This window comes from Natrix helvetica, assembly GCF_964273705.1.
Source record: "Natrix helvetica genome assembly, chromosome: 1".
NCBI lineage: Eukaryota > Metazoa > Chordata > Lepidosauria > Squamata > Natricidae > Natrix > Natrix helvetica.
This window is the reverse complement of record NC_138548.1, coordinates 38,010,466-38,024,644: the sequence shown is the minus strand read 5'-3', so window position 1 is coordinate 38,024,644 and position 14,179 is coordinate 38,010,466. Positions and strand designations below refer to the sequence as shown.

Below are 14,179 nucleotides of genomic sequence, written 5' to 3'. Positions count from 1 at the left end.
CAACAGCACTGAAAAAAGTGACTTATGACCATTTTTCACACTCTTACAACCGTTGCAGCATTCCCATCGACATGTGATCAAAATTCAGACACTTGGCAACTGACTCTTATTTATGATGGTTGCAGTAGCCTGGGATCACGTAATTTTACCTTTTGTAACCTTCTGACAAGCAAAGTCAATGGGGAAACCATACTCACTGAACAACTATGTTGCTACCTTAACAACTGCAGTGATTCACGTAACAACTGTGGCAAGAAAGGTTGTAAAATAGGGCAAAATTCATTTAACAACTGTTCCACTTAGCAACAGAAAATTTGGGCTCAACTGTGGTCATAAAGTCAAGACTATGTATAGTTATTTACTCTTTATGTATTCTATGGAAGATAGTATTTTCCAAACAACCCATAATTGGGCTAGAAAATTTGCTTTGGTCTTCCAATATATTTTTTGCAAATAGAATCAATGGAAGAATCATTCATGGTACTTTCTTTTCCCATCCAAAATATCAGCCTTACCACCAGGTAGACCAGATGGGAAACATGACCATAATTGTACTTTATTATAAAGCTACATTAATAGAACCTTGCAAATCTGAAAGTACAACTCTGCCGTTTCCTTTACAAACTGAGAAACTAGGGAGGGTCCTTATGAGCCTTTTGCTCCACCCACTAACCAGCTGCGAATAGTGCCCTCTCTTATTTTATTATTCCCACACAGCATTTCTTCTCTCCATCGCCAAAGGTCTTTCCCACATGCCATCATACAAAACGTCCAAGTAAAGGCACTGCTTATTAGACCTTTCCACACTTGTTTAACTGTAAGCAATTCTATAATGTTGTATCTGAAAACCTTAAAGCATTTTAACTCAAAAATCATGAACCAGAATATCTTCTTAAAATCTGCATTGCATGTAAATAAATCCTCCTAACTCTGATTGATAAATTATGGGCCTGGGATATAATTAAATGGTTAATTTGAGAAACATAAAATTTATTTTAATATATTCATTATAAGGGTATCAGTACTAGAGAAGTAAATGTGATAGCAGTAATTCAATCAACCATTAATTGATAAAAAATGAATACTAATACTAATACGTAGGTTCGCTGTCGAAAGAGTAGATAAAGATTATCTCCATACCTCAATCAAATAGATATTAGCTGTATCTGAGAAAGAAAAGAATTAATGTGGAATTCCTCTTTATTTCTAGGTGCTGGGAAAAGACCATCCAGATGTTGCCAAACAGTTAAATAATCTGGCATTACTATGTCAGAATCAGGGCAAATATGAAGAAGTAGAATACTACTATCAGCGGGCACTTGAGATCTACCAAACAAAACTGGGGCCAGATGATCCAAATGTAGCAAAAACAAAGAATAATTTGGTATGTTTGTATAATAGCATAAAAAGCAGAGAAACAAGCCATTGAGGTTCTCATTTGCTGAAACTGTGAAACTGTGACCTTAGCTGCTGGCTTGTCCTACAAATGCTTACACAAGTGCTAATACTGATATTTAAATTTAAAACATGCTAAAGTAATGGTTTCTCTCTTCAGGCATCCTGCTATTTGAAACAAGGGAAATTTAAGCAAGCAGAAACTTTGTACAAAGAGATTCTTACTCGTGCCCATGAAAGAGAATTTGGCTCCGTGGATGGTAAATGTTTGTATTATGAAGAAATGTGGATATTATTTTCCAAACAATATGGTGCATGCATGTTATATTTTTAAAGATAATGCAAATTTTAGAAATTCTTACATTAAGAATTAGTTCTATATTTATTTCTATATTTGTTCTGCAGATCTGACCATAGGTATTTTTTCAAGTAATACATACACTATATTGCCAAAGGTATTCGCTCACCCATCCACATAATCAGACTCAGTTGTGAACGAATACTTTTGGCAATATAGTGTATTTCAAATTGTACTTGATGTATGCCCAACCCCAACCCCCCATTTTAAATTGAGCAGAATTAACTCCGTGTGTGTGTGTGTGTGTGTACACATTAGAAGCTCTGCCACTGTTGAATGCATTGAGGAATCTGATAAGAAAATACCATAGGTCTAAAATAATGACTCAGCAGGTCATGAGTTATTTCAGTACATAATAAATAAGGGATGGAAGAGGCATTTTTAAAAGCAAAACATACAAATTACATTGGTTACAATTATCTGTCTGTTTTTAGGCCTCTTTTCATAAGCAATAGAATTCTGCCCAGTGTAGTAAAATACAGTTCTAATAAAAATAAGACAGCTGAGTGTTGTTTCACACAAGAAATACAGATTGTATATAGTAATTTCAGTGTAGTGGCTTTGTTGCATTAAATCGGTTATGTTAACAAGGATGCATAAGCTGTCACAAATACTGTGATCAATGAAAAACTTTGTAATGCTTTAGCAGACAGCTGTGTTTTCTCAACGTGCTATTTGAAGGCTGGTTGAGATCAAAGCTACTTTAAATAGAACAACTTGGAGTTATAGGTCCTTTTTTCACAACGTCTAGGAAGGTAGGTGCATTTTGACACAATGAGATGAGATAACTTTCTGTGGCATTCACCTTATTTAAAATAAAATAGAATTGGGTAATCTTTACAACAATAGAAGGAAGAGCTACTAGTTAACACTGATCAACATGTTTTAGAAACTAGCATAGTCTAGGATAGATTTCACTATATGGTTATAAAATGTTTTCTTAACCATTATTCTGGAATTTGCAATTTTATTTCACAATTCAATATTTTACTCTTACATAGATGAAAACAAACCGATTTGGATGCACGCTGAGGAGAGAGAAGAATGCAAGGTAAGGAATTAAAGAACAGAAATGAATTTATAAATAAATATGTTGTTGTTCATTTATATTCCACTTTTCTGCTTCTTAATATATTGCTCTCACTTTAGGGAAAACAAAAAGACGGCATGACATTTGGTGAATATGGAGGCTGGTACAAAGCTTGCAAAGTTGACAGGTAGGTATACTTTCCCCCAAATCATTTGTAGTGTTTGGCTGTTGGTAGTACTACGAATACTGAAATGTAAAGAAATCATAATACCTTTTGTTCCCACTGGGCCAGGCTCATTCTTCTTGTGCCTTGAGAGAAGGAGCGCCAAAGGGAGTAGCACTTTGTATGTTTGTGTTATTATTGCTCTTGCTCTTTGTTTCTAATAATTCCTATTTTTAATATTGATGTGGCATTGAACTTGTAAAATGTTATTAAGAGGTGGTTTTACTTCTTTTATTGGAATAAAAATGTTCACACTTGCTCTAAGGGACAAGCAGCAAAGAATGATAAATCAAATGTAGAGTATTATATATCAGATATTTTAATGCAGTTTTTCTTCTTTTAAAAAAAACTGAACAAAAGTAATAAAGGGAAATTGATAATACAATTTGTATGTTTTAAAGTTACTGCTTTAGAACTATAAAATGGACTAAAATAACTATGATAACAGTTTGTGCCCTTTGCAAGTATGTTATGCAAAAATCACTTACAATATGAAACCTGATTTCTGCATCATTTCCATAACGAGCAAGTATTTAAATTCAGTGCTCTTAGGAAATAAATGCCCATTAATTTATTAATACATACTGTCATGGTGGTGCAGTGGTTAGAATGCAGTACTTCAGGCTACTTCTGGTGACTCCCGGCTGCCAGCAATTTGGCAGTTTGAGTCCCACAGGCTCAAGGTTGACTCAGCCTTCCATTCTTCCAAGGTCGGTAAACTGAGGACCCAGATTGTTGGGGGCAATATGCTGATTCTGTAAACCGCTTAATGAGGACTGTAAAGCGAGGAAATGGTATACAAGTCTGAGTGCTATTGCTAATTAGGCTTAAGCTGAGCATTGGCTTTTAATCTTCCAGTGCAACTTTAAACAGGATTGTTGCAAGCTTGGGTTGTTGTGGACTGCTGTCAGAAATAATTTTGATTTTTAATTAACAGTCCAACAGTTACAACTACTTTAAAGAATCTTGGAGCACTTTACAGACGCCAAGGAAAGTTTGAAGCTGCTGAAACACTAGAAGAGGCAGCAATGAGGTCCCGTAAACAGGCACGTATTATAACACCAAAAGGTTCTTCAAAATATTTAAAGTGTTTAAATGTTTGTTATTACATCATCATTATTTTAGAGCAGAACAAATTTAAATTTAGGAACAATGGATGATATGTATTCTTTATTGCATGAAACACTAAAGAAAACCTGCCATAAACAAGCCAAACCAACTAGTTCAAGGATATCTTTGCAGCAAAATGCACCACTGACTACATCATGAAATAACAATTCCAAGCGCTCTTGAAAGTCATTGACCCCAAGTCTGTTTCCGGTACAAGAACCCACTGCTAGCATCTTTGACAAACGGCCATTCAGTATCTGTCTAAGCACCTCTGTTTAATCAGTGATGCACAATATCACAGTTTGCATACATAGGAGCTTAGCAGGCTGACCATAAAGGAGTCCTTTCTACATTTTTAAATTAAAACAGGTCTCCAAATCAATAAACAAAGGTCACTAGAGAATGAAGCAGTGCATAGAAAAGAAGGACAAATTATCAGTGACAGCACCAAAGTAAAAAAAAACCTTGCAAGAGCTGTCCAAAAATCTTGCTTTTCAGATGCAGTCATAAAACCCCAAAACAACAACAACAAATCAAAGTGATCTGCATAGATTTTGGGAACAAATTTAAACTATGAATAAAACTAACTAATGGTTAGTTTTTATTCATCTAAGAGGGAGCTCTCTCTACTGCTCTTTTGTCTTGTGATTATGGAGCTTTCAAATTATCTTTGAAAAAGACAGTTGCTGCATATAGATTTTTCATATTTCAACATTGACAAGAAATATTCAAAAACATGTATGGAGTATGCACACACGTAACCAGCAAAACGGTCAGACAATTCATGGCATGATGACTTTGGCTGGAGAAAAATAGGCCTTCAGCCCAAGCACCAGTTTCATGCTCTGTACATTGTATTGCTTGTTCTTTGAGTACATGATACCTCAGGGCAAGTACAACCTACTGTGAGCCAGCTGGGTTTGGGTCTGGAGTCCAGCAACACTGTTACTGGCCATACTTGTTGAAGGTAGGCCACGTGGATGAATCCTGTTCTAATGTATATTCTGCATGGACTAGGTAAACCCAGGTGGACTTTGCTGGAGTATGATGCTTATTTAGTGACTGCTCAGAGACTGAGAGGGACTCCTGGGTGAGCCATCCATTGTGCATTCAGTATGATTGAAAGAGACACAACTAAATCTGACTTGCTCCAGTGTCAATCCCTAACAAGTTGAACAAGATCAAGGAAGGAATTTTAGTACACAGATTCTAGTAAAGCATATTTAAAGCTCCTCTGGGGATAAATATAGAATCTTGGAAAGTATAAAAGGAGTTTCTAATCTTCATTTATTGTGAATTCATTAAGATGGAGTGATTTGAAAAGTTGTTCACTGATGTTTGTTTTGTCTTTCCTTGTTGTAATAGGGACTTGACAATGTTCACAAACAAAAAGTTGCTGAAGTACTTAATGATCCAGAAAGTATAGAGAGAAGGCAAAGCCGTGAGAGCCTTAATATTGATGTGGTAAAGTATGAGAGTGGACCTGATGGAGGAGAGGAAGTGAGTATGAGCTTAGAATGGAATGGGGTGAGTACAGTACACAGTGCAGTCAAGTTTTTATTCTGTTGGCGTTATAACATATTCTTGGTTTATATTCATCTGCAGATTTGAGTAAAAGAAAAATCCTGCCTTTTCTGTTTTAAAATCAATTGGAAAACGCTCAAATGAAGAAAAATCTAGGAATTAATATTTGAATCTTGCTGTGCGTGCTTGAATGCTGATTGAATGTCCTAGTTAATACACAGCCTAAATCAAGCTAATGGTTTTTTTTAGTGGAAGCAAAGTATGACAGCCACATGCTTGTATTCTTTATCACTTAAAAAGCTTGCTGATTCAGGAAAAAAACACTGCTCTAAACTCAGATGGAATGATATAAAAGAAAAAAAAGCCTAGACACTGTATTGTGAAAACAAAGTTAAAGTAACTTCTGTATAAATGAAATCCACTGGGTTTTTCCATACAGGTAATCCTCATTTAATAAACATTCATTCAGCTTCATCGTTCAAAGTTACAGTGGTGCTGAACAACTAGTTTGGTCATGTGACTCAAATTTGGGTGCTTGGTAACTTGGCTGTACTTATGCTTGCATTGGTTCTTCAACTCCCCTCACTTTCCCTTCTGCCCCCCACCCGTTATTTGTCTTTTTCGTCACCTTATACAGTGGCCTCTTTGGTGGCGGTGGCGGCGATAGTAGTGATAGTGGTGGAGCTAAAATAGACTCAGGGTCTTTAGCCTCAGCCAGCCACACCAAGCCTACTCATGCCATTCTGCAGATAGGACTCACTGTTGCCCAAATTGTGCACCCGATCCCCATAATGCTTCAGAAGGCCTCAGAAGATTTCTGAAGCATTGTGAGAAGAGCACACATGATTTAGAGAATGACATTTGTGGCCTTAGGAAGAAGGCCTGGCATAGTCAGCAGCTGCCTTACCCATAGCCAGGTTGGGCCTGCCTTATCAGCAGGGAGGAGAAGACGATCAGCTGGGTGTGGCAGGACCTGCAGAGTGCAGGGCAGTGGTGGTGGCTGGGACTTTGTGCTGTGGCTCTCGTTGGCTGCAGGTGTGGGGCTTAAGGTGGCACTCCATGTTGCTGGCAATGCTGATGCTGAACTAGAGATCCAGGAGTAGTGATGGCTGGCTGAGACTGCTGAAGGCCTTGGGCCTCTTTTTTCTGCCGCTGCCGCTGCTGCCAAGGAGTGCTGCTGGGCAAAGTAGCCAAAGGCAGAGATGGAAGGGAGATAGAAAGATGGGGGAGGTGAAGAGGAGGCTCCCTTATCTTACCGGAGCTCAGGGTGGGGAGGGATCAAGACAGGAATGGCTTGGATCTAAGTAGGTCCTCTCTTATTTACCAATGGGATTCACTTAACAGCTTCAGTGAAGATTGCTGTTGCTAAGTGATATGGTCACATGACATTGTACTTTACAATTGCATCTCTTAATAACAGAAATTCCAGTCCCAAGTAACGGTCGTAAGTCTAGGACCACCTGTATGAGGTGTGCTGCAGAATCTACCTCTGCATTCAACATTTCTGAAACTTCATGGCACTAGAATGCAAAAATAAAATATGTCTCTACAGCGGGATAAATTACCGTATTTTTCAGAGTATAAGACGCACCTTTCTCCCTCTAAAAAAGAGGCTGAAAATCTGGGTGCGTCTTATACACCGAATACAGCATTTTTTGCCTCCCAAAACCCCACCCCCTCCACCAAAATGGCCGTGCATAGCCTTATGGAAGCTTTCAGAGAGCTCCTGGGGCTGGGGAGGGCAGAAATGAGCAAAAAACGGGCCGTTTTTTGACCCCCAGCCCCCAGCAGAAACTATAAGCCTCCATAATGCATGCAACTTTTTTTGATAAAAAACAGGTCATTTGCATGAAAAACGCTGTTTTTTTGCTCGTTTATGCCCCCCCCTGGAGCACTCTGCAAGCCCCCTCCCCCCCAAGGCTATTCATGCCTTTTTTAAAAAGAAAAACGGGCTGTTTTGGGGAGGTTTGCAGAGTGCAAAAACTTTTTTTTTCTTTTCAGAAAGCTGTTTAGTTAGAGGGATTGATGAGAATTACATTGGTCAAGTGCTGTGCCGGCAGAAACAAAGTTTTAGGTGCTACAGGTTGTCAGCGATTTCCTTCTCCAGCACATGGATAAATACACCTGGAAACATCTACCTACCTACCTTCTCTCTTTCTCTCTCTCTCTCCCTACCTACTGTATTTCTCTCTCTTTCCCTCCCCCTCTATCTACCTATATACTTACCTACCTATTCTCTCTCTCTCTCCCCTACCTATCTACTATATTTCTCTCTATTTTTCCCTCTCTATTCCTCTATCTACCAACCTACCTATTCTCTCTCTCTCTCCCACCTACCTACTGTATTTCTCTCTCTCTATTTCTCTCTCTCTATCCCTCTACCTAACTACACTCTCTCCCTTCCTCCCTCCCTAGTGTATTTCTCTTTCTCTATCTCTCTCTATTTCTCTCTCTCTATCCCTCTACCTATCTACACTCCCTCCCTCCCTCCCTCCTGTATTTCTCTCTCTCTCTATTTCACTCTCTCTCTCTATATATACCTTTATCTACCTACCTACCTACCTACTCCCTCCCTCCCTACTGTATTTCTCTCTCTTTCTCTCCCTCTCTATCCCTCTATCTACCACCTACTTTAAAAAAATTGCCTCTTCAAAACCTGGGTGCGTCTTATACTCCGGTGCGTCTTATACTCTGAAAAATACGGTACTGCTTCCAAACACCAGGGAAGTCTGTTGCATTTTTAGAAAAAAAAATTGTTTTATCTCATACCATCTGTTCCCATTGGGTAATGGAAAACGTGCGCCATAGAAGTTAAAACAAAAAGCACTTTCTAAAGCCAGTATTGTTCTTAAATAATTGAACCTGTTTTTCTATTTGTCTGATAACTTTTATCATTGTTATAATGATTCTCGCTTGTTGTAGCAGCAGATAGTTTTCTAGCTTTGATTTGTAACTGGATACCCTGAGCAAATAGAATTATTCTTCATCATAAGCGCATCATGATAATCTTGTTTGTATAATACATTTGAAATCAATAGCAATTCATCTTGCATTTCCAAGTGATTCGTTTCAATAGTGGGATATTTTTCGGAGATTTCTTCTGTTGCTCTAAAATCTTGCCTGAATTTTAGAGCCCCAAAGATTGTGTGGCTCCATTTTATTCCTTTCTTCTTTGAATTTTTTTCCTGCTCATCTTTGACTTTCTTTCTGATTTAGTATTAACAGTGCTAAGACAGTCAATCAGCATATAATAGAAACACAATTACCTTATTATTCTTTTATTTTTCCTGTTGGAATTAGAACTGTGTACTGTACTCTTCCCTTGTTTTTCCCTCTGCTTGGCATGCCTTCAATTTTCAAGTGCAGGAGGATGCATTGTTTGCATGCGTTTTACTTTTTATTAAGATATATGCAATTTGCAATTGATAGAGCATTTAAGGAAATAAATAGTATTTCTAGATCACAAATAGTCCATATTTTAAAATATTCTGATCAATAAATGACTTTAAAATGGAAATATCTGCTTTGAATAATATGTGGTTTTTAGGGTTGAGTAAACCAGATTTTAATCATGTCAAATGCAGCTGCAATTTAAACATATCCATCATAGAAAACACTGCTAAATTTGAGATTCTTTTCTAAGAATATTAATCATTTTTTATTGTTTTAAAATGTTATCTTTGCCTGAAATGTCATCTTTAAAATAATCCTAGCAGTTTGTGATATTGAAATCATTATTTGGATGGAGATTTAATACAATAGGAATTTTCAGTCTCTCTCTTTTGCATTCCCAAGTCACTTTAATATCTCATTAAAGAGAAGGTCAAAGGAGCTGATCTACTTGATGCTCCCTGTTCTTAAACAGCAAATTTCAGCTCTGCTTTTTGCTGAGCCATCTTCAATCTGCCATTAGTTCCTAGAAGTCCTCAAGGGACTGAAGGCAAGTAATTGCAATGGAAATAGATTTCAAATGCTTATTGGGATACAATATATGTTTATATATTCTGATTAGAAGGTGCAAAAATTTAAAATCTTTGAGAACAGCCTCTTGATTAAGAGTAGGTGTTATATTCATTATATTCTTCTTTAAAAGAAGGGCTGGTTATCCTATCTCGACAGTAATTCTTCAGGGTGTTTTATTACTCATTCCTACACCATATTCTTACAAAATTCTTCATTATAGAAGCAGTGAAGCAATATTTTATACAATAAATACAAAAAACATGTTACTTTAAAACTTTAAATATTTAACATACAGTACTGCTCCTGTGCTGTGATAGTTTTGGAAAGTCTACCAATAAGAATAAATGTGCTAACTTAGCTCCATGTGTATAACTGTTGGGATCCTCCTTATGGATAATAGTTTTCTAATCTTTGGTAGTTTTCCAAACATTTCCTCTCCCTCAAAAGTGCTTTAACAATTAAAGCTTGGGAGAAAACATATATAAATGTATGCATTTATTTATTTTTATCCCATCTTTATAATTTTAAAAATAACTCAAAGCAGTGAACATAATTGTGGTTGTAAATTTATTACAATTTATGAAACTTGTATACCACCCAGTTCACTGAGGAGACTCTGGAGGGGTTTAGTTCTGATACTGAAAGCAAGTGTTTAGGTTGACTTTGTCATCAAAGGTAACCTAAGCCTCAGTTATAAGCCCTGGTGCTTTACTGTTAAATGAAATACACACAGATTTGTCAGGCCTGAAATTTGCCCAGGTTTTCATTAGTTGTTTAAGAAGAAGACAGGCCAATCTCATTGGATCTTACTAATAAATATGAGGTTGGTGTAAATTTAGAACTGTCACACCTCCCTCCTTGCAATCCAGGTGGAAAACAGTTAATCGAAGGAATGAAAAAGAAGGAATTGATAAATAGTACTTATTCAAAGAAAGGTTGAGCCCACAAGTATTCCAACAGGTATCTTTCAAATCTTACAGTACACCTCTGTTTAGGCAATTTATCGTTGCAAAACTTTCGCCATTTCTTTTACTTTTTTTTAATGTAAAGGACTGGAGGCTTGCTCTTTTGGGAAAGCTGGGCAGTCTACATCTGTTCAATTTCAATTTCAATTTATTTGTGCTTCTAGACCGCCCCCTCTCCCAGAAGGGACTCGGGGCGGTGTACAGTCCATAGAGAATATCACAAAAATACAATAAAAAATTAAATATGTACAGTTTGGAGGAGGTTAAAATGCAATTAAAAGAACTGTACAAAGCTGAATAAATATAATTTTTTAAAATCCCTAAAACAGACACAACAGATTAAAAAACCCTAAAATAACCAGATAATAATACATTTGCCAGGAGGGACAGTTGTAATTATGCCAGGCCTGCTAATCGGAACAGGTGAGTCTTCAATTTTTGCTGGAAGGAGCGGAGGTCAGAAGTGGTTCTAATGTCGGGGGGGAGGTCATTCCAGAGGGTTGGGCCCATCACAGAGAAGGCCCTACTCCTTGGTGTCGCCCGTTGGCATTGCCTAGTGGACGGCACCAGGAGAAGTCCCTCCCTGTGTGAGCGAATTGGCCGCAGGGATGTATGTGGGAGGATGCGATCCCGCAAGTAACTAGGTCCCGTGCCATGGAGCGCTTTAAAGATGGTAATCAGCACCTTGAAACGCACCCGAAAAACCACAGGTAGCCAGTGCAGCTCGCGCAGGAGAGGTGTTACAGTATTGCGTTGTTCATTGCGTTGCTATTTTAACAGTATAATTAAGTTTTGGAATATTGATGCATTTATTATGAGCACATTTATTCCCATTGGTATTGTTCATAATATCTAAAAACTAAATTATTCTACCTTGTTCTGGGGTCTTTTTTGATGTTTTTTGGTCCCTTTTGAATTTGGCTAATGTGTATTTTTAATGGACATTCATTGGCTATAAAATCTATATATTCTCAATTATATTTGTTATACTCACAGGATGATTCTGATTCTTTCAGCATGTGAACACTAAGAATTTTGCAAAAGAAGGCAAAGGCCTGCTTAAAGGCTTTTATTTTCATTTTAAAAATACTCAATTTCCCCCCTCTCTGCTAAGTATATAGACAGAGCAATTCACATAATTATGTGACCTAGAAATACTGTTAACAAGTATTAACAAGCTTGAAACTGAAAACTGTTGAACTTTCTCCACAACAGTTTCATTCAGCTTTTTCTCTCTCCATTTCTGTCCGACAGGCCTAGATGCCTTTTCTGACTCTAATACTGTCTCCTGCATGACGGGCGTACACCATCTTCAAGCTCTAACTTCTCTCCACTACTGACTGCTGTGTATTTAGCAATCCCTTAAGATCTTTGTCACAGCTCTACTTCCTGTAAAAATGGCCACTTCTTCAGTGCTGGTGTCTCTTACATTTGGGACAGGGATCCTCTTTCTCTTGTATATGTGTCGCTTTGCCAGATATGTAGTCTTCTAGAATGTAGTCTTAATATCCATTGCTGTGTAACAGATGAGTTAACAAAACTAAGAATGAAAATTCATAAGTAGATGTTTCACTATAATGAAAGATAGTTTAAGCTATTACACAAGAAATTAAAATGGCATGGAGGTTACGTTGACAAAGTAATTAGTTAAAAAAAACTCAAATTGTAAGGCACATGCTTACATTGTATTTAGACTTATAACAGGGTTTAACATCAATATAGATGTCTTGACTTAATGCTTATTCAGAAGTAGCAGTGCTGTTTAGTATTCATGTGAAAATGCAATTACGCTTTTCTCTACTAATCTTGGTGATGGGTGACTTTGTGTATTTGTCTAATAAACTCAGTCCAACTGACGTCTGTCTCTGTCTTCTGCGTAGTACTTTCTAAACTTTTGTGTATGGAAAGATTTATTTTCCAAAAACAGCAAGATATTAGTAACTTGAAATAAAGCATAAACAAGTTACTTAGAGAATAAAGTTAACAAATATTTCACCATGTAAATTGGTCTTCGGGGAAATGAAATAACATGTCACCAAATATATTACTGTAAAATTATGGCCTTGCATCTTAACTTTCTAGAATACTGTTAAGGTTAAAAGTGCAAGACCTTAAAATGTTTTGTGCTCTCATATGCTTCTGTTCTTAATATCTGCTTGCTACGTATAAGCCAAATGAGATTGAGCCTCAATAAAATCTTGCTCACTCAGTTGTTATTATAATGCTACTGCTTGGTGGTGGGCTTTTGTTGTATTCTTATTACTGCATCATGGTTTTCATAGAACCATGTAGTGGGTTAGATGTCTGTGCTGCTAATAGAAATGTTGGCTATTGTGCAAGGAATTGCCTTTACCTATACTGTTTTGATACATGTCCATTTAACTTTAGTGGAAATGAGCAATTAACTGTTCAGATAATTAAATCATTTTATCTTATTAAAACTATCTACCAAAACTTGTTTCATTGAAATGTATGAGAATTGTAATTCTTGCATAACTTGTCATCATGGTTAAGTTAAAGTGATGCACCCCTGATAGATAATATGCTGTGTGCTTATTTTTAATCTGTTCATCTCAGAGCCATTATCACAGATTCTTAGAATTAAGGGTTCAAAGTGATCTTGAAGATTACCCACTCTATCTATTAAGAATAACTTTTTGTTAAATCTTGCTTATATACTTGCTTATAACTTGCTTATAACTTCAATGATACTTGCTTATAATTTCAATGACAGCAGAACATAACCAATTGGTGTTTAGTTGTGATCATTAAACTCTGATAAAGGATGAATGAGTCTGTGGTCTTAAACATGCTCATTTTTTTCAGGATGGCACTGGATCATTAAAACGCAGTGGTTCCTTTAGCAAACTTCGTGCTTCAATTAGACGCAGCAGTGAGAAGCTGGTTAGAAAACTGAAGGGAGGCAGTTCACGAGAAAGTCCTGGGTAATTATTTCTAGATGTGTTGCAACACATAGGAATTGAATTATGCCTAAGCCTATCCTGCTGTGTAATGGGTTTATCTGCTGTGCGAATGCACCAGAGTTTAATCCGGAAGCAGTTCTCCAAAACTGCAGTACAGAGTATGTTGAAAGTTGGTCATAAACAGTTGTAAAAAGTTTGTTCTTAATTTGATTGTAAACAGTATTATGGCTTTGTAAAAATGTTGACATGATATAAATGACTAGTTCAAGAATTGACTGCTCTGTCATCCTACATAGAATGACTAATGCACTTGGCTGGAATTTCAGCAGGTTCTCCTTAATAAGGAAATACGAGCCTTTTAATTTATTCTGAAAAAGTTATTAAGATTTCATTTACCGTATATATAATATCTAATTAAACTAGGTTATTGAATCTGTACAGATCTATTTAATTGGGTACCTGTTTACATTTAATAAACATGTAAACATGTAACATTTTTTTCAATTCTCACTTATTAATAAAAGCTGTTTCATCTACTTGTCTAGAATTCCTGCAAATAAACTATTGTTATATTAAAATGGACTGAAATTCTTTATCCAGTCCTTGTAATGAATAAAATATATACTTGGTACCAATATCATCAGGGCTCTTTTTGAAATTATACTCATTCTTCCTTATGAATCTTAT

At 36.7% G+C, this 14,179-nt stretch overlaps 1 protein-coding gene across 13 annotated transcripts in view; it reads left to right on the top strand.

Annotated features, from left to right (window-relative positions):
- Window positions 1–14,179, top strand: part of KLC1 (kinesin light chain 1) — a 49,315-nt gene that overhangs the window by 16,950 nt on the left and 18,186 nt on the right. For 7 of the 13 annotated variants that reach the window (XM_081933934.1, XM_081933929.1, XM_081933930.1 and 4 more), the window contains exons 8-14: window positions 1,211–1,384; window positions 1,556–1,655; window positions 2,755–2,804; window positions 2,903–2,970; window positions 3,944–4,052; window positions 5,482–5,643; window positions 13,395–13,513. In XM_081933934.1, the coding sequence (XP_081790060.1) occupies window positions 1,211–1,384; window positions 1,556–1,655; window positions 2,755–2,804; window positions 2,903–2,970; window positions 3,944–4,052; window positions 5,482–5,643; window positions 13,395–13,513 (782 nt within the window). The other 6 variants (XM_081933925.1, XM_081933935.1, XM_081933931.1 and 3 more) reach the window with 4 other exon arrangements.